This window comes from Ictidomys tridecemlineatus, chromosome 4 (assembly GCF_052094955.1).
Source record: "Ictidomys tridecemlineatus isolate mIctTri1 chromosome 4, mIctTri1.hap1, whole genome shotgun sequence".
Lineage (NCBI taxonomy): Eukaryota > Metazoa > Chordata > Mammalia > Rodentia > Sciuridae > Ictidomys > Ictidomys tridecemlineatus.
Genome location: NC_135480.1, coordinates 19590488 through 19615055, shown reverse-complemented (window position 1 = coordinate 19615055; position 24568 = coordinate 19590488). Strand labels below are relative to the sequence as shown.

The 24568-nt window shown below is 49.3% G+C and overlaps 3 protein-coding genes across 55 annotated transcripts in view; 2 read left to right on the top strand and 1 right to left on the bottom strand.

The window, feature by feature from the left end:
* Positions 1 to 69: 69 nt before the first annotated feature.
* On the bottom strand, positions 70 to 7813 carry Acp2 (acid phosphatase 2, lysosomal). The gene is made up of 11 exons (XM_005329988.4): positions 7653 to 7813; positions 6973 to 7068; positions 6226 to 6312; positions 5097 to 5249; positions 4893 to 4991; positions 4724 to 4813; positions 4143 to 4275; positions 3341 to 3423; positions 3121 to 3224; positions 2829 to 3004; positions 70 to 995 (listed from the first exon to the last, which is right to left on the bottom strand). The coding sequence occupies exons 1-11, from the start codon at positions 7767 to 7769 to the stop codon at positions 862 to 864; spliced, it is 1272 nt and encodes a 423-aa protein (XP_005330045.2). The 5' UTR covers positions 7770 to 7813; the 3' UTR covers positions 70 to 861.
* A 5933-nt stretch (positions 7814 to 13746) lies between these two features.
* Nr1h3 (nuclear receptor subfamily 1 group H member 3) lies at positions 13747 to 22770 on the top strand. Of its 4 annotated transcripts, none has more exons than XM_013360643.4 (11): positions 13747 to 13901; positions 14071 to 14219; positions 14873 to 14952; positions 15455 to 15634; positions 16141 to 16407; positions 16651 to 16859; positions 16964 to 17143; positions 17332 to 17431; positions 21870 to 21983; positions 22194 to 22288; positions 22475 to 22770. In XM_013360643.4, the coding sequence occupies exons 3-11, from the start codon at positions 14910 to 14912 to the stop codon at positions 22619 to 22621; spliced, it is 1335 nt and encodes a 444-aa protein (XP_013216097.1). In that variant the 5' UTR covers positions 13747 to 13901; positions 14071 to 14219; positions 14873 to 14909; the 3' UTR covers positions 22622 to 22770. The 4 variants fall into 4 exon arrangements, with proteins under 4 accessions (XP_013216097.1, XP_077902220.1, XP_077902219.1 ...); XM_078046094.1 differs by having other exon boundaries at positions 13791 to 13809; XM_078046093.1 differs by having other exon boundaries at positions 13796 to 13901; positions 14058 to 14219.
* A 137-nt stretch (positions 22771 to 22907) lies between these two features.
* The window catches only part of Madd (MAP kinase activating death domain), a 46430-nt gene continuing 44769 nt past the window's right edge, over positions 22908 to 24568 (top strand). For 49 of the 50 annotated variants that reach the window (XM_078046083.1, XM_078046075.1, XM_078046088.1 and 46 more), the window contains exon 1: positions 22908 to 24172. The gene's annotated coding sequence lies outside the window, so the exon portion shown is untranslated. The remainder of the gene's footprint in view (positions 24173 to 24568) is intronic. The other variant, XM_078046039.1, reaches the window with a different exon arrangement.

Sequence of the window (24568 nt, the reverse complement as noted above, 5' to 3'; positions counted from 1 at the left end):
TAGATATGGCACTGACCTGGTCAAAGGGACACTGGAGTCTCAGAAATGAAAAAAGGCACAAAACCAGCATTCACAGTCCAAAACTTCATTCTCCGGGAGCTACCTCAGCCTTATTCTGTGCGAGTCAAGCTATCCAGTTCACCACCTACATTTACCTCAGGTCCCTGGAGAGCCCAATCCAGCTGAGGGAGTATTTTCATGATTCTATATGATCTGCTCCCTCCCACCTCCCCCAACTCCCTCCCCAGTATAATACAAACCCCCTTCCAGACCTGCTCAAGTCACCAAGGGGTGACAGAAGTGCCTGAACCATTGAGACTAATGGTAGCTTCAGCTGGACAAAGGAAAACTTGGTTGGCTGGTTGTTGGGGGATCCAGGTCCTTGGTAGCAAATGTTGTGTACCCCCAGAGTTGTGCAATTTTTCCCTCTAAATAAGCACTGAGAGGCAAGATGATGTCCGATGACCCATTTGCCAAAGACTCCAGGCTGGAAGATAAAGAGCAGGGCTTGGTGGAAGAGCAAGGCGGATCAAGCACCGACTCCTTCAGTTTTTTTTATCCCAGGTCCTGAGTGAAACCCGAATGCTTGTCTACATCTCAGGTCCTTGGGGAATATGGAAGAGGCAAATCCTGTTTGGAGAAAGCCAATGTCCAACACAGTACTTGGTGAACATCAGGCATGTGAATGCCGAGAGAACAGGTACCGTGGGCCAAGCCGAGCCCCACTTGCTCGTCTGGGCTGGTGTAATTAAGGAGGCCCAACCCAGGGTCTCCTGTCCATAGGCTGAGGAGCAGTAACAGTCAGGAACAGGGCCCAGCCCACCTCCCCTAGGAGGCAGAGGGAAGGGGGCTGAGTGGTTGTCAGGCATGGTCCTCCCCATCTGCAATGTGGCGGTAGCCAGGAGGCTGGGCCTGCATCCGGAAGAGGACGGTGAGGAGCAGCACTATGAGAAGGAAGAGTATGGAGCCACAGACGGCCAAGGCCACGATCACCTCTGGGCAGGGGGAGGGGAAGAGAAAGGTAAAGTTAGCATTCTTCCAACAAATGTTGAGCATCTACCATATGCCAGGTACTGTTCTGACATACAGGCGATATGCAGGCAGCCCTCATGGAGTTTATATCTAGCACATGGGTTCTATTTTCCCAGTGCTGGAGATCAAACTCAGAGCTCACATATGGAGGCAACTGCTCTACCACTGAGCTACATCCCCAGGCCAAATTCACATTTTAGGAGGAAAGATCCAATAAACAAGCAAATGGTAGGAACGACAGGTTAGTGATAAGTGCTATAAGAAGGTCAGTCAGGGAAGGCATCAATGAAGAATTCAGACCAGACAATGAGTGAGACAAAGATATAAGAGCAGAGTGGGGGTCAGGAAGCAACTACAGATGGCCCCAATATGGGAATAAACATGGCATGTTCCAAGATAAGCAAAACAGTCTCACTGGACAAAGTAAACAAGGGGCAAGTAGGAGATGGGGCAGAGGACCAGGCTAAGGAGGGCCGGGAGGTCCTGTCGAGAACTTGGATTTCATTCTCTATGGAATAGGAAGCCACTGGAAGATTCTGATGTGATGAGAGATCAACACAGATATGAATAGAACCAGAAAGAATGCTAGAGACTTTTCAAGAGTTCAGGCAAGAGCTGATGACATGGGCTAAGGAGGGAAGAGCATGCACCTGAAAGACTAAGCTTTCAGGATCTGCTAGTAGGTTGGATGTGGGTTATGAGAAAAATATTGCCTAGGGTTATACTGTCAGTAGGGTGACTAATGTGGCATTTACTAAAATGGGGAAGCCTGGAAGAAGAGCAGATTTGAGGGGAAGAGCATCTGATTTTAGACATGTCAACCCAAAAGCCCCATTAGACGTCCACGTAGAAACCTCAAGTCAGCTGGACATGAGTTTAGCCCAGAGAAGATGTCATGCATCTGCAAGTCATAACAAAGACAGGACTTAGCATGGAGATGGTGTATGGGAGCCACGAGGCTGAGATCATTTCAGGAGTCAGGATAAATAAGAAAAGGGCTGGGAAAAGCTGGGGACCATCGTTTTATTAGTGGGGAGGGAAGCCTGTAAGTAGGAGAAAAACCAGGCGAAACCAAGAAAGTTCTTTCTTTTTCCTACCTTGTGGTGGCAGGGTTTAGCAGTGCTGGGGATCATCCCAGGGCTTCTCACATGCTGGAAAAGTGCTCTACTACTGAGGTACACCTCTGGCCCCAAGGGAGTGTTTAAGGAAGGAGTGATCAAGTATGTTAATGCTGCTGAGAGGAGAGAAGCTAAGTACTGGTCACCTTGACAGGGGTGGCTTCAGTGCAGTGGAAGGTGACATGAGACTATCTAATGTCACTTGGAGAGAACAAGTAGTGAGGAAGTAAAGCTAGAGTCTAGGCAACTTTTCCATGAATTCTACCCTCAAATGAATCAGGGGAGCTGGAGGAATGGGCTTCAGGGTCTCTGTTAGGCTCTGAGATACGACTATCCAGGAAAGAAGGGAACACTGAGGCATCAGAGGTCCTCGTGAAGAGCAGAAGCAAGGGATGCAAAGTGGAGCAGCTGCCCCTGCTTCCTGGCTAAAGCCAACTGTGAGCCGGTAGGTCTGAGGGTGGGAGAACGAGTGCTCTCTCCTGGCTGCTCTTATTTCTCAGTGATGTGAGTGAGTGCATCCCCTGAAGGTGGAGTGGGAAGAAGGGGTAAAATGTTCTCAGGGTGGAAGAGGGAAATGTCCAAGGAGATGCAGTAAGATGGCTGGAAGTGTGACAGCTCCCTCAAGATTTGTGGATATGACCTGGGATGTGACTAGCACAGAGGCGGGCAGCAGCTCACCTGTGTCTGCAGTACTGCTTGCCAGCTGGCATTCCTGCTGCCAGTCCTTGGGCACAACGGACTCTGTGAGGTGAAGGAAGTCCTGCAGTGGGCAGCGTAGAGAGCAGCCAGGCAGGATCAGTGGCCAGGGGTCCTTCTTACTTTCATTCCGAAAGTACATCTCCACGGAGAAATTCCTGGGGGTTGACAGCAGGCGATGGGAACTACTCACCATGCCTATAAATGAGTCCTTGGGCTGCCCCCAGCCATACCTGAGTGCCTCTCCAGAGGTCACACTGGTAGCTTGACTTACCCATTATCTTCCCAGAGTTCAAATATGTGGCAGGAGGCATAGGGGGCTTGTTCACCATTGTAGACATCCAGTGCCATTTGCAGAGCAACAAGGGTAGTGTCGTGCTGTAAGAGAGATGGCCTGTCCATCAGCACTGCTCCCCAACACCCCCAGGCACTGAGTAGAGATGAAATCCAACCACTGGCCTGGTGTCAGCACACTGGGGAGTTCAGCATCTTACCGCAGAGTACACCAGCAGCTTAGGGAGTTGGGAGGTAGTTGCCATTAGGGTCAGGTTCTTCCGTATCTGAGCCAGCAAGACTCCTGAAGAAGAAAAGTCCTCAGTGTCACTGGCTATAGCCATCATTATCATTGGATCAGACCCATTTGCTCCTCTCAAGCTCTGCTAGTCCTGGTTCTAATCACCAACCCAGGTTCACAAGGCCCATGTCAGAACTCTAAACCACTCCCTACCCTCCAAGAACTTTCAAATTTACAAAGGGAAGCAAGATAAAACAAGGTATCTATAATTAAACACAGATGAAGAAAGCTGTCCCTTCATCAGTGAGCTATGAGGCCCTTCCCAGTTTGATTACTCCAATGTGGAATAAAATGTAAACTTAAGACTGCTCCACAACACACAAGATGGTGGCTCCATGCCAGGGTAACTGCCATATGTAGGTTCTGAAAACTACTGAGGTGTCAGAAAGGCTCGACAGCTGGCACATTCTTGGGTGCTGTAGCATGGAAGCTGGCACACGTATTATTCTCAGTCTTCCCTCAAAATAGCCCTAGCAGTTCTTTGGAGGAAGTATTCAGTCAGGGAAGAGAAGGTCTTCTGACATGGGTGAAATTTAGTAAGTATGGCAAAAAAGAAGCATGTAAATCTGACTGGTCACAGGGCTAGGTGTCGAGAGAGCTGGATGACTAAAGGGGAAGACAAGGGGGAAACATGGTTTTGAAAGAACAGAGAACATTTCATGAGCAGCCCCATAGCATATTTTCAATGTGGAGGGGAGTGACATGCTGTCCTTGTCACTCACCCCCCTGAAGCCGGGCCTTCTCTGCCTGCTCATGGATCCCGAAGAGGAAGCGGAAGCTGAAGTCCTTTAGCTGGCTCAGACGCTGCATGGTTTGGGGTGAGGCCCAGGGTGGCAGGAGTAACCCATGGGTTTGCTGTGTATTGTATGGGGCAGGTTAACTCCCCAGGCCTAGGCCAGAGCTTCTCTGGGGGCAGCTCTCTTCCCCAGAGGGAAGGTGCCTGTGTGTGAGGGAAGGGGAGGAGAGCAGAGGTGAGGCGGAGGGGCTGGAATGGCAGGCCGTGTTGGGGCTGCAGGGCACAGGAGAGGAAGCTCAGGCACAAAGAGCAAGATTCAGCAGAAAGGCGCCTGATACCACAAGAGCCCTGGGAGGAGAGGAGTAGGAACTGCTGACCACTAGTAAACATTTCCCACTCTGAGACTTTTCACCCGTGGGGGAAGTTCCCGTGTTTCACAGGCAGCAGCTTGCTGGACCTCCCCAGTGGGCATGACGGAATTCAGGCATTGTGTTCTACCATCCTGGTGACTTGGGCCTGCTGAGGGGGAGAGAGAAGTAATCCCACTGGGCACTTCCGTGGGCTCACCTCACAGAAGAGTGTGTCATAGACATTCCAGACAGTCTCCAGAGTCAGGTCTGTAAGTCCTGTCTCATTGGCCACCATGTCCAGAAATTGCTATGAAAAATGAATTAGGGGATCAGTCCTGCCCTGGGGAAAGAGCAGTCTGATGACCTCCGGCTCAGCCCCCACTCACTGCATTCCGAATACTCTCATTCTGATACTCTGGTGTCTGCCGAGTCTCATTCTGCAGCTGCTCATAACGCGGACACGGGCCCAATGGAAACTTCAGCAGCTGCAGGCCAAAGGAAGGAAAGAGAGGCAGAGAAGTCTTAGACCAGCAATCCCATGGCCACAGTTGTCCCCCTTGCCCCTCCAGGGAAGGGTTGGCCAGTCTTACCTTGTCCTCAGTGACGGGCACAGTGTGAACAGGGATAGGCTGCCATGATATGTTAGGGTTGAAGCGTTGCATCCCATTGGGAGGGAAGAGTCCAGCCAGGTTGGCCTCAGCACTCATGAGAGTACGGTCAAAGTCCGTGCTTCGCACATACACCTGCAGAGATGGCAACATGAGTCTCACCTGTGTATACATGTAGGGGCACTCTAGCCCCTCATTGGGGCCCCAAAGAGAGAACCTGTTCTTGATGGCCACCCAGAAATTGTAAACCCACCATCATCCCCTTCTTTTGCCTTTCCCTCCCTCAAGGCCCCAAATATCAGCTGGGACTATCAGCACTGTGTGAAGAACTCAGACTGTGGGAATGGCTCTAGTGCAAATGTCCCTTCCTCCTAGTCAAAAGTGCTTAGTCAGTAGTAGGCTGTCCCTGGTCTTTCTGAATACTCTCATTCTGATACTCTGGTGTCTGCTGAGTCTCGTTCTCTATAAACTGGCTCAGAGACTGAGGTGGGGAAAAATAAGGAACAGAGAGAGGGTTTGTGAAAATGGGGAAGAAGCTGGGGAAAGGCAAGCTCAGGATAAAGCTGGGCCTCAGGGAACAAATAACATGTATAGACTCTTGAGACAGCTGTGCTGAGAGTGGTAACCGAGGAACAGCTATAGCTACCACCATCTCTCGAGTGGGGAGAGGAGCTTAGGAGCAGCATCTGTGCCACTCTTCACTGTTCCCTTTACCTTGTCTTCCTGGTTTATCATCTGATACCCCCAGTATACTCTTAGCTTTTTGGAAATAGACATTGTATCTGTGTGGTGCACAATTGTATGCAAAACACTAGCACAGAAGGTACTCAATAAATGTTTTGGAGGGAAAGCCTGTTACTTCACAGCCAAAAACAACTTTTCCAGGCCCTTCCTTAAGTCTGAGTTGGGTGCTTGATCAGTCTTGCCTCTTCCCAACCAAGCAGAGGCAACTGAGCCTCTAGGAGTATGTTCTAGATAGTTCTTAAATGTCTCATCCTATGACCAAAAATGCAGGAGGAAGGCCAGAGTGTTTAGTGTTATCCTCAGCTTTCTGAAGGAAGAGAATGAGAATAGATCCCATTCCTCTTGTCACTTAAGTTCCCATGCTTACCTCCTGACGGTGATAAGAGGTGTTTAGAAAGCCATGGTAGCGCTGCCGCAGAGCCTGGCCCAGCTCCCAGTGCTGTAGCATCCCTTCCTGTGGGCAAGTCCAACGGTTAAAAGGATTCAGAGGGAAGGAATGGTTTATAAACCCTATGGATTTTAGATGCTGTTGCTTTGTAAGTATACTTCTGCTAGAAGAAGGAATGGGCTATTTTAATCCCAGGAGTCATTTATTAAGTGGCCAGCTATACGTGGCATTGTCCTAGGCATACAGTAATGTAAGGTTAAGAAACTCAGTCAGGGCTGGGGATGTGGCTCAGTAGTAGAGTGTATACTTAGCACATGTGAGATCCTGTGTACTTAGCACATGTAAGACCCTGGGTTCAATCTCCAAGCATCACAAAACAACAACAACAAAAATATGGTCAGTCAATACCCATGTGGGAACTGGCAGTTTAGGGGGCCCCAAGTTCTGTAACCTGCTCCAGAGGTCACTCATTTGTTGTTTTTATTTCCAGTACTGGGGATTAAACCATGGGGCACTCAAACACGGAGCTACATCCCTAGATCTTTTTAATTTATTTTTAAATTTTGAAACAGAGTCTCACTAAATTGCCCAAGCTGGCCTTGTATTTTCAATCATTTGCCTTCACCTCCCAAGTAACTGGGATTACGGAACTGTGACACCACCACGCCTGGCCAAAGGTTATTCATTCTACAGCTAATCCTGAGGGTGAGCTGGCTTCTGACCCACCTTGGTTAGTTGACCAAACCCCTGGGGCCATTCCTCTTCCTGATAGGGGTCCTTGGGATATGTCTTCACTGGTGAACGGTCTCCATGTCGGTAAAGCTGAGGAAACAAAATGATTTGCCTACAGGTCAGAAGGGTCTCCTTGACAGGAACACAGAGCATACCTCTGCCCCGTGTTGGGGAAAGGGAGCCTCACTCTCTCTGGGAAGCCTCACCACTACCCACTGCAAAAGACCAGAGTTCAGGAGGATGCTAACTTGACTAAGCAATGTAACTGGAGACCATGGGGAAGCCAAAGGCACAAGTGGGAAGAAAAAAACAAACAAAAACAAAACAGTGAGAATAATGCTTTCAGTGGGTAAAACTGAAGGGGAAAAAAATCATCAAAGTCGTCTTTATTGGCGAGTCTCTTAACCTTTTAATCACATCCTTGTCCCAGAGAAGACTCATCCCACCTACCTGCTGATACAGAACTCCTTACCAGAACGCCCTGCCCCCCAGAATGACCCAGGGCTCCACATCAGTTCTGAACCCAGACCCTCGAGCTCCCCAGGCCAGTGGTCTACTAAACCACATCTTCTCCTCTAGTCCTCGACCCCCATCACAAGCCCTGCCCCTCCCTCCCAGCAGGCCTTTGCCCTTCTACCTCTAGCAAACCCTCTGGTGACACTGTCGCCCATTACCAAGGTAACGAAGCGCAGACTCCGGGCCTGGGTGAGTGGCATCACCATCAGGTTCATGCCAAGAAGGAGCTGGAGAAGAACCGCCCAGCTCCAGCCGTGCAGTCTGCCGGCCATCATCGCTCTAGTGTGTGTGCGCGCAAAGAGGGCGGAACGCGCTGAGTGGCACCAGCTGCAGCCGCCCGGACACACACGAAAGGACACACGCCGGAAGTGCGCTCGCCGCCATCTTACTAAGGGGGGGCAGCAGGGATGGTAGAATTTGGAAGGGAATACGTAGAGGAGTTTCGCCATCTGGCAGTGGGGGACACACGTAGGAATGTAGGGCGACATTGCGCGGCAAAAGGACTTGAAGACCTAGTCTTGGTAAAGAGCACACGGGGTCAGGGCTGCCCCTTCCCGTACTAAAGTGGCACTTGCCCTGGGCGGGGCCGTGGCCTGGAGAGCGAGCGCCCCCTCAGGCCGGGTGCAGCTGGTCCTGATCCCAGAGCCCGAGAGTGCTGAATTGGAGCGAAGGGTAGGGAAATATGGGGCGTCCCTCACCACGCCCCTGGCCTTCGGGTGGAGTTTGAGCCTTGGCTCGGTCCGCATTTCCCGGGAGAGGTGCAGGGCAAAACGTGTAAACAGCCCTTTGGACTCCCTGTGCCCTTGAGTCTACTGTTCATGCCTGCCCGGAGCAAAGCTTCAGAAGCCCTCTCACTTGCTTTTTCCAGTGCTTTCCCTGTCTTTCCTCTAGTTTACTTACAAGTTTCAGTTTAGAGTCAAGACGTCATACTTCTTCCCAAAGGAGTTGGGTTGCACGGGATGCTCAGACTTTCCAAACCCAAACCAATGAATCCATAAAGGAGAATTTCAGACCTTTGGAGAGAGATTTTTGGGGCAGGCACATAATATAGAGTAAAAGTAGGTGGGATTTCTGCAGAATCAGAGACCCTCTTGGCTTTGTCTCTTAGGATTCAGGTGCCGCCACTCTGGCCTTAGGACTTTGTTGTGACTCTGAGCTTGGAGTGACACAGTTTTGAGGGACAGATCATAGACCCTTGGGATGCTTTGATTCAGATCTGCCCATTAGACGCAACTTCACCTCATCATTGACAAATAAAACTGATCAGAACTGTTATTATCTTGCTCTAAGACCCCAGATTCAAAACACACACACACACACACACACACACACACACACACTGATCTAAACTTTACTTCAAGAAACGTCATGAAGGAGGCTGAGGAGTAAATAGAATAAGAAGGTTAGGTAGGCAAATAGCTCTTAACCTTTTCAGTCACAAGCCCCTTTATGAATTGGATGAAAATTTAGCCCTCTGCCTTCCATAAAAATGTTCACACATATAAACATACATTAGAATTTTGCTTATAATCTCAAGAGTTTCACAAAGACACTTCATAGCTTTATAAACCAGCATCTCTGAATCCCTGATCTAACCTAATCCTCTTATTTTACAAATTAGGAAAAAACTAGAGAGGCAAGTGACATGGTTCAGAAGCATGGACTCAAATTCAATTTTCTCTTCCCAGCTAAATAGTCTTTGTAATCGACTGTTTCTTACAGGCTGCAGACTACGTGCAGGCTACTCAAAATGCTTTGCTAAACTATATTTGGTAGCTCCAGAGTACCTTTAATAAAGAGATTTCTATTAAAAGAAACTTTTTCTCTTTAGTGGAATTAAGTGGGTCATGACTAACTGGCAAAATGCTGCATAAATATTAGGCTTTTTAGATTTTTATTTTGATTTATTTGTTTTATTTTATTTATTGCGTACTGGAGATTGAACCCAAGGGTACACTACCAGCCCCTTTTATTTCTTTTTTATTTTGTTTAATTTTTTTCAGCACAGGGAATTGAACCCAGAGGCCTTATACCACTGAGCTTCACCCCAGCCCTTTTTAAATTTTGAGGCAGGTTCTCATAAAGTTGCCCAGGTGTCCTCAAATTTTCAATCCTCTTGCCTCAGTCTTCCAAATAAGTGATTACAACTGTGTGCCACTGCATCCAGCTAGATCTGCAGATCACCAAAATTTAGCAAGTAGAACAAAAAATTGCCGAAACCCATCTTTTGCTTTTCCTCCCACTTGCTCAAATGTCTATATCCTTGGTGCTTACAATATCCCATGTAGGAGGGATTGATGAAGCAGATGTTATTTTAATTTTTATAGTGAGAAATGATTCCAAGAAGGGTGGGGAGTAGAAGGAGATGGTAGAACCTAGAGCACAGCCTTGATTTCCTGATTCCCCAGCTTTTGCATATTTTTTACCAGATGATTCTTTGTTCTTCACACCTTGGTTCCTAACTACAGATTAAAAAGAGAGAGAGAGACATGTATATGAATAGATAGATGGATATATGGACGTACCCTAGACTAAAATCATGCTCTGAAGCATGATAAGACCAGGTTTGGAAATCATTGTTCTACTCTGTGTTGGCAGAAGCAAACCTAAATCCGGGTGAGTTAACTATGGTTTTTTTTTTTTTTTCCCATCTGGAGAGGCTGCTTTGTGTAATAGAGTAAAGTGTTGTTTTTTTTTGTTGTTTTGTTTTGTTTTGTTTTTTATCATCATCATCATCTTGTGGTACTGGGGATTTCACCAGGGATGCTCTACCACTGAGCTACATCCCCAGCCCTTTTATTTTTTATCTTGGGTTAGTCTAGCTAAGTAGCTGAGGTTGGCCTTGAACTTTTGATCTCCTTGCCTCAGTCCCCCAAATTCCTGGGAATACAGGGGTGCACCACTGTGCCCAGCTATGTTTTGTTTTAATTTGAATGTGAGCTTGAGCTTTTGGGTCAGCTTTACTTGTATTCAAATTTGGTGCTCTGTGCTTTACTGGTAACTGTCTTTTTATATTTATTGTGAGAATAAATGAAACATTGCATGTAAAGATAAATTGTGTACATGAGACTAAGTAAATGTTATTGTTCTTCTTCATTTTCTGCCCTCTGTGTCATCTCTAAAATTTATAGATCTTAGAATTTATTCCTGACTTCTTCTATCTTGTCATTGGGAGGTTGGGCAGAAGTCACTTGAGTAGATACTTGGTGGTCTGAAAGATATCCCCACCCTTTCTACCCTTCCAGAACAGTGAAGGAAGGAGCAAGAAGCAGTTGCCCCAGTCCCTTCTACAACCCCAATCTTGTGGCCTACTCCGTGGGAATAAGTGCCTTTGGGGTAGTTATCCAGTAGTGCATGTGATCAGGGACTGGAGAATGCTCCTATTTCTGCTTCTATGTTCCCTTTGCTGCTGGAAGAAGCCTCTGGGGGTTTGGGGGGTCAGAAATGTGACTTAGGAGGTTCCCAAGTATGTTCCTAGGAATGCTGCCTCCTGCAGGAGCCAAGGAGACAGGAAGGGACTCTAGGCCTGGGGTGCTTGGACCTAAGCCTGTGGGCTGAAGGGACTGTGTCATGAAGAGGGGCTGGCAAAGCAGAACATGGGATTCTAGCTGTGGATCACCTGACTGCTTGCCCTGGCTTGGGGCTGAAGTCCCAGGGACTGGTCTCAGGAAGATAGCATCCTGTGGAAAGAGTGCCAACAGGTTTTGGTCTTCTCCCATTTCCTTTCCCTTTCCCTTGTTGTAGGGAACTCCTTAACCTTGTAACCTGAAGGGATAGCTCTGGCAGTGAAGTGCTAGCAAATGCTTTCTCCCCTAGAGGAGACCAGGCTGAGCTGACTCCCTGCCTTAGGGGAGAGGTTGCTGTGATCTACTGGCTCTACTTTGGGCAAGAGGCCTCTAGCTGGGGCTTGTGTATGCTCTGGGTCCTGGGAAGCCACCTGTAGGGACACTAGAGTGTCAGTAGAAGTTGAGGATCAGGAATGGATGAAGGTAGCTTTTCTTAATTCCTGGAAAATGTGTCACCAGGCTCCAGACCATGTTATATCCCCAGTTCCTTGAAACCAGGTGTCTCCAGGACAGCTCTGACCATGCTGCTACACTGGAGCTTGGCAGGGAGGCTCTGGATGGGTGATGGGACAGAACAGCTCCAGTGCCCCAGCGGCTGGTGCCCTGGTTTCTCCTGTCCCAGGACAGCAGGGGGCTTTGTGAAAATCAGAGCAGGAACACAGGAGAGGAACAGAGAGCCTTGTGCTCATGACTCAGAAATGCCCAGAGTAGGGTGGGGACCTTGTGAGGGGATAACCTTGTGATGAGAGGGAACAAGAGCAAAAGCTGGAGGCAGAAGTTGGGGGCTGTCAGAGGGGCTTTTTTAAAATGAATACACAGGCAGATTTTGCAACACCCCCAACCCCGCCTGCTATCTTCTCACATGTGTCCCTGCCCCCGCCTGTTCCCCTGCCCTACCCTGTGCTTCCTCCCATCTTTCACCAAACCCCCTTTCTTGTTCAGCTTTCCCATCCTTCTCCCTTCCTGTTCCTACTGTCCTCCCCCACCCCCTGTGTCCACTCTTTCCCTGTTCCTCTGTTCTCCTCTTCCCTGGTGCCCTGTTCATGTCTGCTTCAGTCCCTCTGGCAGCTTGCCCTGGCCCCTGTCCTCTGCTTTAATGTAGGCCCATGGGAACTGAAGTTCACAGCAAAACAGGAAGAGCCTTGAGCAGGAAACTGGGAATGGGTCAGGGGGTGAACAACCAAGAGTAACCTCAGCTCCTGCCTCGCACATCCGAGCTAAAGCATCTGCAGTGCTCTGGGCCTCTCCCTGCAGCCCACCAGCCCTGGCTCCTTCCCTCTCACTTCACTGGCTCATCAGACCTGAGAGGCAACAAGACAAGAACGTCCTGTACTCTGATGCCAAGACAAAAAGAGCACAGGGACTGGAGTGGGAACATCTGGATTCTGATCCCAGATCAGCCGCTGTGTGTGGTCTTGCGAGGCCTTCATGTGAGCTTCAGTGTTCCCTGTAAAATGGAGTTGATTTACCCTCCCTCCCTCCTGGCAGTGCTCTAAGGACTGAACAAGATGGTGAGGGACTTGTATATAGAAACAAGGACTCGGAAAGTGATGTATAGCTTCATGTGGATAGGAAGACCTATATCTGAAAGGATTGGAGTGGTAAAGATTAACACTGCCAGTTCTTGAATACTTAGTATTTGCTCTGATACTATCTGCTTGAACATGTATACATGGCAAAACTGTTATCTCCATTCTATTTATTTTTTCTTTAAATTTTAATATTTATGTATTCTTTTTTAGTTTTCGCCAGACACAACATCTTTGTTTGTATGTGGTGCTGAGGATGGAACCTGGGCCGCATGCATGCCAGGCGAGCGGTGCTACCGCTTGAGCCACATCCCCAGCCCTCCATCCTAAAGACCCAAAGAGGTTCACAGACATAAGTAACTTGCTTAATCAAGATCACACATCTGTGCTGGGGGTGTAGGTCAGTGGTAGAGAGTTTGCCTAAATGGGATACATGGAGTCGGATCCCCAGCACCTGGTGGGGGGAATCACAGCTAAAGGGAGGCAGGATGAGGATTTGAACCCAGACTCATCCCAGACCCCAAATGCCTAGTTGAAATTGAGCCAAAAAGTATGGGATAAGGAAGATCATATTTTTCTTCTTATCCATTTATCAAACAAGAACACAGTACCTACTCTGTTGTCTCCTCTATGCCAGCTCCTGTATCAGGGATTATGGGAGAGAGAGAATCAGTGAAACACGGTGTCTTCCTTCAGGGGTGGATCTGTGTCCCAGGCAGGAAAGCTATGCTGTGAGGCTCAATGGAGCCTGCCACCACCTCAGTAGGACCATCCCCAGGATGAGGCAACTTCATGCCTTCCTGGGTCCAACCTAGGCTCCCTGTGTTGCTGTCATCTGCTACCCCTACCACTGTCCCAGGTCTGCGGTTGTTCAGGGCTGACTTCCTACCAGCCCCTCTCTCCTGGCTTTCTCCCCTCTGTCCTCCCACCCCGACCCGAAGGGCACCCACAGACAGACTCCCTGGAAGGCCCAGCACCTGCGTCTCTCCACCCTTGGAGTTCTACCAGCTTGGCTCTGTCCTGGAGCTAGTGGGGAGAGCTTGGCCCCTTCCCAGAGGCAGGGGAGGAGGAGGGAGGCTGCGATCGCAGGCTGGGGCTGGGTGTCGCAATTCTGGGCCGAGCCGAGACCTTTGCTCCGCGAGGTGTCTATGGAGGGGAGGGAACGCTGACTCTGGAGGCTGCCGGGATTGGGGTGGGGGTGCCTGGGAAGCAGTCCTTCAGTAAGAGCAAAGAGCCTCCAGGGTGGACAGAGGAAGGGGAGAGACATGGAACCGGGCCGGTCTGTGGGGAAATGCGACTGTCTCGGTTGAGGGTAGGGGCCGGGTGGGGTGGCGCCGGCCGAGGGGGTGGCTGGCCGGGGAGGAGTCGGCCTGTGGGGAAGCTACCCCGTGGGCGGGGGCGAGGAGGCCAGGCTCCGTTTGGTCGGCGGGAGGAGAGGTGGCCCGACCCTTGTCAGTTCCTCCCTCAGTCTTTCCCCACAGTACTACTTCCCCGGGGCTCCGGGTCCCTCAGCTCAGCTCCAGTCGCCGGCTGGCCGCGCAGCCTCGGGACAGGGGACTGCACCATCCTCCTCTCCCAGCAAGGGGGCTCCAGAGACTGCAGCCAGGAAGTCTGGTGGCCTGGGGATTCGGTGGGTCTTCTCAGCAGTGGCCTGGGGGTGCTGCGTGTCTAGGGTCGGGTGGGGGGTTGTTCTAAGGACCTTAAAAAGGGTCTCTTGGGGAAAGAGCGGGGTGAAGGTGGTGGGGGCTTGGGGCAGGGACAGGGTTCTGTTAGGTGGCAGGACTCCTGAGGGGAGCTGGGGAGGAGGTCGTGGTGTGAGTTAGGGAGACTTTGGAGCAGAGGAGCCTTGCTCCAGATCCCAGAAAGCAGTGGGAGTGAGATTTTCTGACAAGGTGCTTGTCTTCAGGGAGTGAGCCTTGATCCCATCTCTTATCGCTACCTAACTTTGGCTCTCCTAAAACTAGAGTGAGGGGGCAAGGGCTCTGACAGACATTCCCTGATGGCCCAAAGGAGAACTAGGGAGAGAAAGGTGGCATGGTGGTCAAGAGCTTAGACTTTGGAGTCAGGTTGGGCTACTGTCTTGGCTCTACACCATCTAAAAGTGTGACTGTAGGCAATTACTTAATCTTTTTGAACCTCAGTTTCTGCATCTGCAAAGTGGGTTTTAAAAAATCCTGTTGGTCAGGGGGTAGCTCAGTGGCAGAGCACTTGCTTGGCAGGTATGAGACCCTGGGTTTGATTCCTAGTACTGAAAAAAGAATATAACCCTGGTCGTTCCTGCAGGACAGTGTCTTGGTAATGTCCAGGGCTCCAGGAAGAGATGTCCTTGTGGCTGGAGGCCCCTGTGCCTGATGTTTCTCCTGGTAAGCTTCTTTAATCCATTCCTCTCACCTGAGCCAGAACTCCTCTGGTGGCTTCTCTCCTCTTTCAGGAATCAACCTCCTTCGCTACCTGCATTCTGCCTTCCTGCAGAGAGCAATCCAGAGCTATTCTTTGTATTGCATGCCTCTTCTCCAGACCACCTCTGCCCTGATTCTGGTACCTGGTCCTCTGGCCCTTGTAAACTCCTGCCCAGTGCTCCTCAATCTGGGCTTGCGGCTGGGGGAGTTGGCATTCTGTTGCTTGCCCAGCTTTGGCTTTGGAGAGTTCTGTCTGATCTCTGAAATGGATGTCCCAAAGATTAGCATCTTTGTTTAAGGTCTTGATGTGCAATGGATTACAATTGACTGGTCCTGGAGTCACAGAGCATGAGCTGGGGTGTGGTTGCCCTCCGAGGAGATAGGTTTGCAGTTTCCCAGCTAGGACGTTAGGGAGTGGAGCTGGGATGGGACACGGGACCCCTCTGTGCCTCTCCTTTTGGTTCAGATTCTGCCGTGGAGCTGTGGGATCCAGATGTCCAAGATGCAAGCAGCCAGGCTCGGGGAGGCCGCAGCTGCGTCCTTAGGGAGGAAGCCAGGGTGCCCCAATCTGCTGAGGGGATGGGGCTGGAGTCAGCAGAACCCACAGCCCTATTCCCCAGGGCAGAGTCCCTTCCAGAGACCACAGGTGAGGAGCTTCTGTATTTGGGGGAGGTACAGGCTCCCTGGATATGGGAGGGACACCTTGGGGCTCTTTTCTTTATAATACTATGGTTAAAGACTTTGCATCAACTAGGTCCAAGTGATCTAAGTATGAATTTGTTTATACCTTAGGCCTTTCTGAACTTCATTTTCATTATTTGTAAAGTGAGATTAATAATTATGGTTATCTAAAGGATCAATACTTATAAAGGGCTCATACAGTACCTAGGACACAATGGCCCTGGCAAATGAGATCTACTGTTGTTATGATAAATAGTCTAAGTTATTCCTTCTGGGGGCCCCTGTAGTCCCAGCTACTTGGAGGCTGAGGCAGGAGGATCTCTGGGACCCAGGAGTTGGAGGCCGTGGGGGAAACAGTAAAATCCTGTCTCCAAAAAGGGAGACTAGACTTCATACAATGAAGGGGATGAAGGTCACTGAGTGCCCAGTGACTGAGTCAGGAAGAATATTAAGGCTCTTCCTTGTATCCAGAGCTCCGTCCACAAAAGCGGAAAAAAGGGCCAGCCCCCAAAATGCTGGGGAACGAGCTGTGCAGTGTATGTGGAGACAAGGCCTCTGGCTTCCACTACAACGTGCTGAGCTGCGAGGGTTGCAAGGGATTCTTCCGCCGCAGTGTCATCAAAGGAGCTCGCTATGTCTGCCACAGTGGTGGCCACTGCCCCATGGATACCTACATGCGTCGCAAGTGCCAGGAGTGTCGGCTTCGCAAATGCCGCCAGGCAGGCATGCGGGAAGAGTGTGAGTGTGGTGGGGGGCAGGCTGGGGAGACACTGATGGAAAGAGGGCACCCTGGTGTGAGGGCAGGAAGGTGCCCATGCCTACAGAGGCTTCCTACCCAGTCCATGAGGATAGATTCAAATCTCTTTCTGGCTTTTACCCAATGCTGTCTGCTTTTCTGGAGACTCAAACCACCCCCCCGTGCCCCATCCTTGCTTCCTGTCACCCCACTTCTCCCCTCCTCACGTCTGGCCCTGTCCTTAGGTGTCCTTTCAGAAGAACAGATCCGCCTGAAGAAACTGAAACGGCAAGAAGAGGAACAGGCTCAGGCCACATCGGTGCCCCCGAGGGCCCCCTCACCTCCCCAAGTGCTCCCCCAGCTCAGTCCAGAGCAACTGGGCATGATCGAGAAGCTGGTCGCTGCCCAGCAACAGTGTAACAGGCGCTCTTTTTCAGACCGACTTCGTGTGACGGTAAGGTACTTGATGGGCCTGGGGAGACGTGGCCAGGGCACCAGCTGGCTTCTGGATGTCTAATCAAAGTGCTTTGCCTTTTCTCTCCTTGCCCCCCTGGGTAGCCTTGGCCCATGGCCCCAGACCCCCAGAGCCGGGAGGCCCGTCAGCAGCGCTTTGCCCACTTCACTGAGCTGGCCATCGTGTCTGTGCAAGAGATCGTAGACTTTGCTAAACAGCTCCCAGGCTTCCTACAGCTCAGCAGAGAGGACCAGATCGCCCTGCTGAAGACTTCTGCAATTGAGGTGGCTGGACAGGTCAAGGGATGGAGGGAGAAGCAGTGTGGCATTGTCTGTGGGGGGGCATGCAGGCATCTGGCAGGGAGAGCCCAATCCACTGGGAAGTAGGGAGAAGGAGACTCAACTGTCCCTCAAAGGCCTGTGTCCCAAGATCAGCCCTCATTTTCTCTGGCGGGGCTGCTACTTGTGTGCAGGTGATGCTTCTGGAAACTTCTCGGCGATACAACCCTGGGAGCGAGAGCATCACCTTCCTCAAGGATTTCAGTTATAACCGGGAAGATTTTGCCAAAGCAGGTGAGAGCTGAGATCACAGAGGGACTGAGCTGGATGGACAGGTGTTGTTTGTCACGGAGCCCATTGTGATTTCAGAGCTTGGGCTGAGGTTTGGGTGGTTGTGAAGGGAAGGCCAATGGTTTGTCCAAGAGAGAAAAGTTAGAATGTTGAAAGGCCTCTTTCAACTGCTCCAAATAGATCTCTGTCCTCGGCTGCATTAGGTCTGTTGTTTTGGAACTGTATTTCAATTAGCCTGAGGGGTTCTGGAAGTCACCTTAGAGAAGATACAGGGAGGCAGAAGAATGTCCTTCATCTTTGCTTTAACCAAATAAGAAGGTCTATTTAAATCTACACTGGATATTATAGTTCTTCATAACATTTTCCTTGAAGAAAAGACTTTATAGCCTTTTATTTTATTTTATTTTTTTTGTACTAGGGATTGAATCCAAAGGCACTTATCCACAGAGCCACTTCCCAGTCCTTTTTTTTTAATGTTTTATTTTGAGACAAGGTTTTGCTAACTTGCTTTAGGGTCTCCCTAAGTTGCTGAGCTGGCTTTGAACTCATGATCTTCCTGCCTCAGTCTCCTGAGCTGCTAGGATTACAGGCATGTGCCACCATGCCCCGCTGAACCTAGCCTTTTAGTAGTTAAAAATGAACCGATCTTTTCAGATGTGCTCTTTAAGGATCATGTGGGCTGACTGCCCCCAACTTTTTTGTTTTTTGGTACTTGGGGTCAATCCAGGACCCTCATACATGCTAGGCAAACGTCATGTCACTGAACGCTCTTATGGCTGGGCTCTCTCCCCTGTTCGTTTCCAATTGCTCTTTCTGCTGACCCTCGGAACTGGAGCTGAAACATGACAAAGATACCCAGATGGCACAGTTGTAGGACAAAGGCAAACAGTTCTATCCTCATCTTGTATCTGGAGTGTTTTCTCTAAGAATTGATTTACATTGTTACCTTTGGTGGCGCCCACCTGTAATCCCAGTGACTTGGGAGGCAGAGGCAGGAGGATCACTAGGTTGGAGACCAGTCTCAGCAACTTAGCAAGACCCAGTCTCAAAACTTAAAAAACAATAAAAAAGTTAGGGATTTGGGGGCTGGGGTTGTGGCTCAGTGGTATAGTGTTCACCTAGTATGCATGAGGCACTGGGTTCGATCCTCAGCGCCACATAAAAATAAAATAAAAATGTTGTGTCCACCTAAAACTAAAAAAAAAATTTTTAAAAAGGGAGGGGATGGGGTTGTAGCTCAGTGGCAGAGTACTTGCCTAGCATGTATGAGGCACTGGGTTCGATCCTCAGCACCACATAAAAAAAATCAACAAATAAAATAAAGGCATTCTATCCAACTACAACTACAAAAAAAAAAAAAAAAAAGTTGGGGATTTGGTTTAGTGGTAGAGTGTCCCTGGGTTCAATCCACATTATTGCAGGAAAAAGAAAAAAAAAATTAGTTCTCATTGCTGCTTTCTGTCTGATGCTGGCTTAGTGTTAAGCAGGGGTTTTCTTCATTTTTAGCTACTGGTAATGTTTGTGTGGGGAAGCAGGGTTGGGAAAAGATGGAAGACCACCGAGGAAATGTTGGAGGAACTGGAATTGGGGCTTAGTAGGAGACCAAGTAGCTTAACAACAAAGAGCAGGTCTGTAACATATGGCTGATGCTATGACTCCATTCTCAGGGTTGGGAGATCCTGGTTTCTAGGCCAAAATTCATAAGTCCTTCCCTGGTTTCTGGTGACTCAGGACACCTCATGTGTCTCTTATCTCAACATGGGCCACCCAGTGAACTTTCTAGGAAGGCCTCCCTTAACTGTAGGGCAGGGCTGGGCTGTGTTGCCCCTATTGCCTTCTGTATATCACTGGAATATACAGGCACCTGATTGGGGTGATTAGAGGTCTTTATCTAGCTGTAAAGCCTGTTTTCTCTACCATCTTTTTCTCCAAATTGTTTTTATCCCAGGCCTCTTAGTCTTCTCCTTTAGAACACCCTCCTTCCTGAACCCTTTCCAGTTTTAATATCTCTGTGTCCCTTCAGCCCTTGACTTGAGCTATCTGAATCTATACCTATTTATAGATTTCTTTATATAAGCCATTCTGATGTCATCAAGTTGGCTTTTGATTTCTCATTTCATCAGAAGTGAGGTTTTAGAAGGAACTAGGGGTTCTTTTTTTATTTATTTTTTATTTGTTGTTGTAGTTGTTTTTTTTTTCCTTTGTTACTTGTTGTTTTCTTCCTTCAGGGCCTCTATTATGTTAGGTCTCCTTCCTCCTCTGCATCTCCAACCATATGCTGCCCATGATAGAAAACTAAGGATGTGGACTGATCCTATGTGAGCTGTTCATCTAGTTTAGAGGGGCTTTGGGGCACACTTGGGGGCTTAAAACCTCACCAAGAAATGCTTTATAAAATAGGGTTTGCCCATTAAATGGATCAACACAGCATTTGATAAACATCAGGGTGAAAGTACAGGAAGTGACTAATCAAGAAGCCTCCCAATGGAAAAGTGTAGCAGATGGTTGCTAAAAGAAATCTGAGAAAGCCTAGAGAACAGTGTGGGTGCAAAGACTTTGAAAATGTGTGTGGGAGAAGTGTCCACTAAGTGTAGTGGCTTTAGGTCACAGTTTGTCATGTTTTAGTTTTTTTCTCTTTAAGAAGACTGGTTCCATTAAGATAAAATTTTTAAAAATTCCAACTAACATTTACATGGTAGTTACATCTATGTCACTTATATTCTAAGGACTTTATGAAGCAGGTAATGTTATCATCTATATTACAGATAGGAAAACCAAGGCCCAGAGAGACATAACAACTTACCCAAGGAATTGGGGTTGTGGCTCAGTTGTAGAGTGCTTGCCTAGCATCTGTGAGGCCCTGGGTTTGATCCTCAGCACCACATAAAAAAAAATAAATAAATAAAGGTATTGTGTCCATCTATAACTAAAAAAATAAAAAAACAAAACAAAAAACCCCCAAAAACAAACAAACAAAAAATTTATTCAAGATCACACAACCTAGTAATGGTAAAGCTAGGACTGAAATCTTGGCAATCTGGCACCAAAGTCCACACCCTTAACCACACTGCTGTGTTCCCTCTGGGATGTGCTATATGAAATGTATGCCTCGGGCTGGGGCTATAGCTCAGTGGTAGAGCACCTGCCTTGCATATGTGATCCCTCAGCACCACATAAAAATAAATAAATAAAGATATTGTGTCCATCTACAACTAAAATAATATATATATATATGTATATATGTATGTATATATATGTATGTGTATGTGTATGTGTGTGTATATATATATATATATATATATATATATATATATATATATATATATATATATATGTATGCCTCATATTCAGATAAGATCATTTGTCAGCAAAAAATCTTTTCCCCGCTGTGGGTACTAGGGATTGAATCCAGGGGCACTTTACCCCAAGTTACACCTCCAGCCTGCTTTTCTTTTCTTTTAAGACAGGATCTTGCTAAATTGCAGAGGATGGTCTCAAGTTTGAAATCTCCTGCCTTGACCTGTTGAGTTGCTGTACTCAGAAAGATCATAAATTCTTTTTTCTTTCTTTCTTCCTTTTTTTTTTTTTTTTTTGTGGTACTGAGGTTTGAACCCAGGGGTGCTCTACCACTTAGCCATATCCCCACCAAGGTCTTGCTAAGTTGCTGAGGCTAGCTTCCAGCTTGCAATACTGCCTCAGCCTCCTGAATTGCTGGGATATAGGGAGGCACTATCTCGCTTGGCTTGTTATTAGAATTTTTGAGAGCCCTGTGTATCTAGAAATAGAAGCATCTCTTCCTTTGGTTAAAAAGGAAGATAAAAATATCTTTTCAAGCCATGTGTAGTAGCACAGACCTGTAATACCAGCAACTCGGGAGGCTGAAACAGGAGGATCACAAGTTTGAGGCCAGCCTCTGTACTTTAGCAAGAACTTTTCTGAAAAATTATTAAGTACCAGGGGCTGGGGATGTGGCTCAGGCGGTAGCACGCTCGCCTGGCATGCGTGCGGCCCGGGTTCGATCCTCAGCACCACATACCAACAAAGATGTTGTGTCCGCCGAGAACTAAAAAATAAATATTAAAAAAAATTCTTTAAAAAAAATTATTAAGGACTGGAGATGTAGCTCAGTGGTAGGACACTCCTGATCTAGCACCAGGGTACTGCAAAAAAAAAATTAATAGCAGAATTGTTATTAATTCAAAACCTCCTATCTGCCGTGCTAAGTGCATCATGGTTTCACATTTAACCATCACAACCTCATAGATTCAGCTATGGACTCCCATTTCACAGAGGAGACTTAGGTTAAGAAATTTGCCTTACACAGCAGAACCCTGGAGACATTTTAGTGAGTTCCTGGTTGTTCCAAGATAAGGCACTGGAGGAAAGAAGGAAGTTCCTGCTGCTCCTGCCACACATTTTAGCCTCCCTTCTTCCTCCCCAGGGCTGCAGGTGGAGTTCATCAACCCCATCTTTGAGTTCTCCAGAGCCATGAACGAGCTACAACTCAATGATGCTGAGTTTGCTTTGCTCATTGCCATCAGCATATTCTCTGCAGGTGTGTGGAGGGGCAGGCGGGAAACACAGTAAGACTTGCACCCCAGAGGACTGCAGGACCTACAGGACAGGATTGTGCGGGTGGAGCCCTTTGCTGTGATTTGGGGATGGGTGAGGTTGTGGGACACATCCCTATTTTGGGGCAGTGATCTGGGGTAGGGGACTGAGGCCCTGGCCAGACCTGTTCCTAAACTCTGTTGGTGACCTATAGACCGGCCCAATGTGCAGGACCAGCTCCAAGTAGAGAGGCTGCAACACACATATGTGGAGGCCCTGCATGCTTACGTCTCCATCCACCACCCCCATGTGAGTCTCCCCAGGTGCCTTTTTCCTCTGCTCCATGCCTATTCCCTGACACATCTATTTTCCCCTCAAGAATCCCTCTGCCTACATCTAGCACAGACAGTTCTCTACCTCTTCCACAACTCCCTTGCTTTTGTCCCTTTTCCTGGGGAGAAACAAAGGCTTAGCTTGTCCCTCTCCTTCCCCCAGGACCGACTAATGTTCCCACGTATGTTAATGAAACTGGTGAGCCTCCGAACTCTGAGCAGTGTCCACTCAGAGCAAGTGTTTGCGCTGCGCCTGCAGGACAAAAAGCTTCCACCACTGCTCTCTGAGATCTGGGATGTGCATGAATGACTGTTCTTCCCCATGTCTCCTGAGTTCTGGGCAGCACAGCTGAGGCCCCTTGGCTGCCTCCTGGAAGTGGAACAGATTGAGAAGGGCAAACATTCCTGGGTGTTGGGCGAAGGAGATCCTCATGTAGCATTAAAGGAGAGTCAAAGGGTTGGGAGTTTTGTGGCTGCTGGGCAGTGGGGGGGGGGGCTGCTAAAGCTGTGCTCCATCTGAAGACCTACTGACCCAACCAAATGGATGAACCTGGGGCCATTTTGCACAGAGTTCTCCAGGGCCCTGCCTCCACCACTTCCTGTTTTTCCCCACAGGGCCCCAAAAGAAATTCTCCAATGTCACTCTGTGGCTTGGCCATAAATACCTCAGGGTGGCCTCGCTGATAGGTCCCACCCTGTTTGTTGGAGGGTGATCAAGAAGCTACAGAGCAAGAGAAAACAATTTCTGAATTGGGCTTACAGCAGTGGAGGAGAAAGCCTGCATCCTTTAGGATCAGCCTCCAGACTTAGAGGAGGGAGGCATGTCACAAGTAACAATCTTGGCAGTGAAGGGGACCTTCTTTTACTAGCCCCAATTATGCCATATGAGTGAATGAAATGCTGAGGCTTAGATACTCTCTCCCCAATAATAGTAATGCAGGTGGGAGCGAGTGGTCTTTCTGTGGGGGTAAGAGGAGCTGTATTTAACAGCCAATCACCTTTCACGCATATGTGTCTAAAGCCTTAGTTTTTCCCTTGGCATCTGATATAAAGGACGCAACCTGAAAGACCCATGGCCAGGTATCCCCTCCTTTCAGCCCCCAGGGATCTGTGGGACGGGAAGAAAAGTCCCTTGGGGCCTGGGAAGGCTGCCTAGGGTTGTGTTTGAGCGTTCAAAAGGACCGGACTCCATTTCCCAGCAGGCACCGCGGCACCGTTCATGCCCCCTTCCGTGCGTGCATGGTGTAGGTGATACCGCGGCCGCGCCTTCCAGCCTCAAGTCCCCCCGCCACCCGGAATTGGTAGACTCCACCGGCTGGGTAGCCAGCTTTCCAGCTCAGGCGGCCGGACCCTTCCAAAACGCGAATGGGGGTAGCAAGGTGAGGTGCGGGGAGACGGTCAGGAAGTCTCAGGAGCAGTTTATCTTGAGAAGTCACTTTCAGGTCAATGAACATTTCCTTGAAATGGGCTCTATGACAATGCCTAATTAAAATCTATTTGAGCAACCTAAACAAAAGGTATTCCTTTGGATCCTCCCCTTAACACGCAGCGGCGCTGGGCTGGCCCAGCGCTTCCCATCCCTTCCCACTCGCACACGGATAGGTGTGTGCGTAGCCTCCTTTCTTCCGAAGTCGGCTCCACCTTTCAGCGGTCGGCTTGGTGCAGCCCTGCCCCCGGGGCGAATGGTACAGCCCCAGCCCCCCTCAGCTTCCCCCTTCCGCACCGGCTCCGAGTGGTACGCGCCCCCCGGTGCGGACGCGGAACTGGAGCCCGCTCGCAGCGGCGCCTCGCGAGGCAGCGACTGACGCTCGGCTGCTGGGGGACGTCCAGCCGGCCTGGCAGGTCCCCCGAAGCTCGGGAGGTAGGACAGTCCGGGCCACTGGGGGTCTTGGACAGGCATCTGGGGACTCCTGGGGGAAGCGGGCTCTGAGAGGGACGGGCTCCGTGAAGAAAGGGTCTCGGAGGAAGGACTGAAGGAAGGTAAAGGGTCATGGATGTCCAGAGGGACTGGGGAGTCTTAGGAGGAAGGGCAGCGGCCAGAGGTGTGGGCGCTCCGGCCGCCGAGGGGGTGCGGGCTCCGGGATGAGAGCAGCTCCGCTCGGTTCCTGCCTTGCGGGCGGCGCTGGTTGCGGGGCGGGGGTGGGGAACTGTCCAGCAGGTGAGGGGGCGGGCAGAAGTGTCCAGCCCGGGTCCCAGCCGGCACTCGCTCCTGGCATGAGTGTGCTTGTGCGCGTGTGTGAGTGCGTGTGCCTTATTT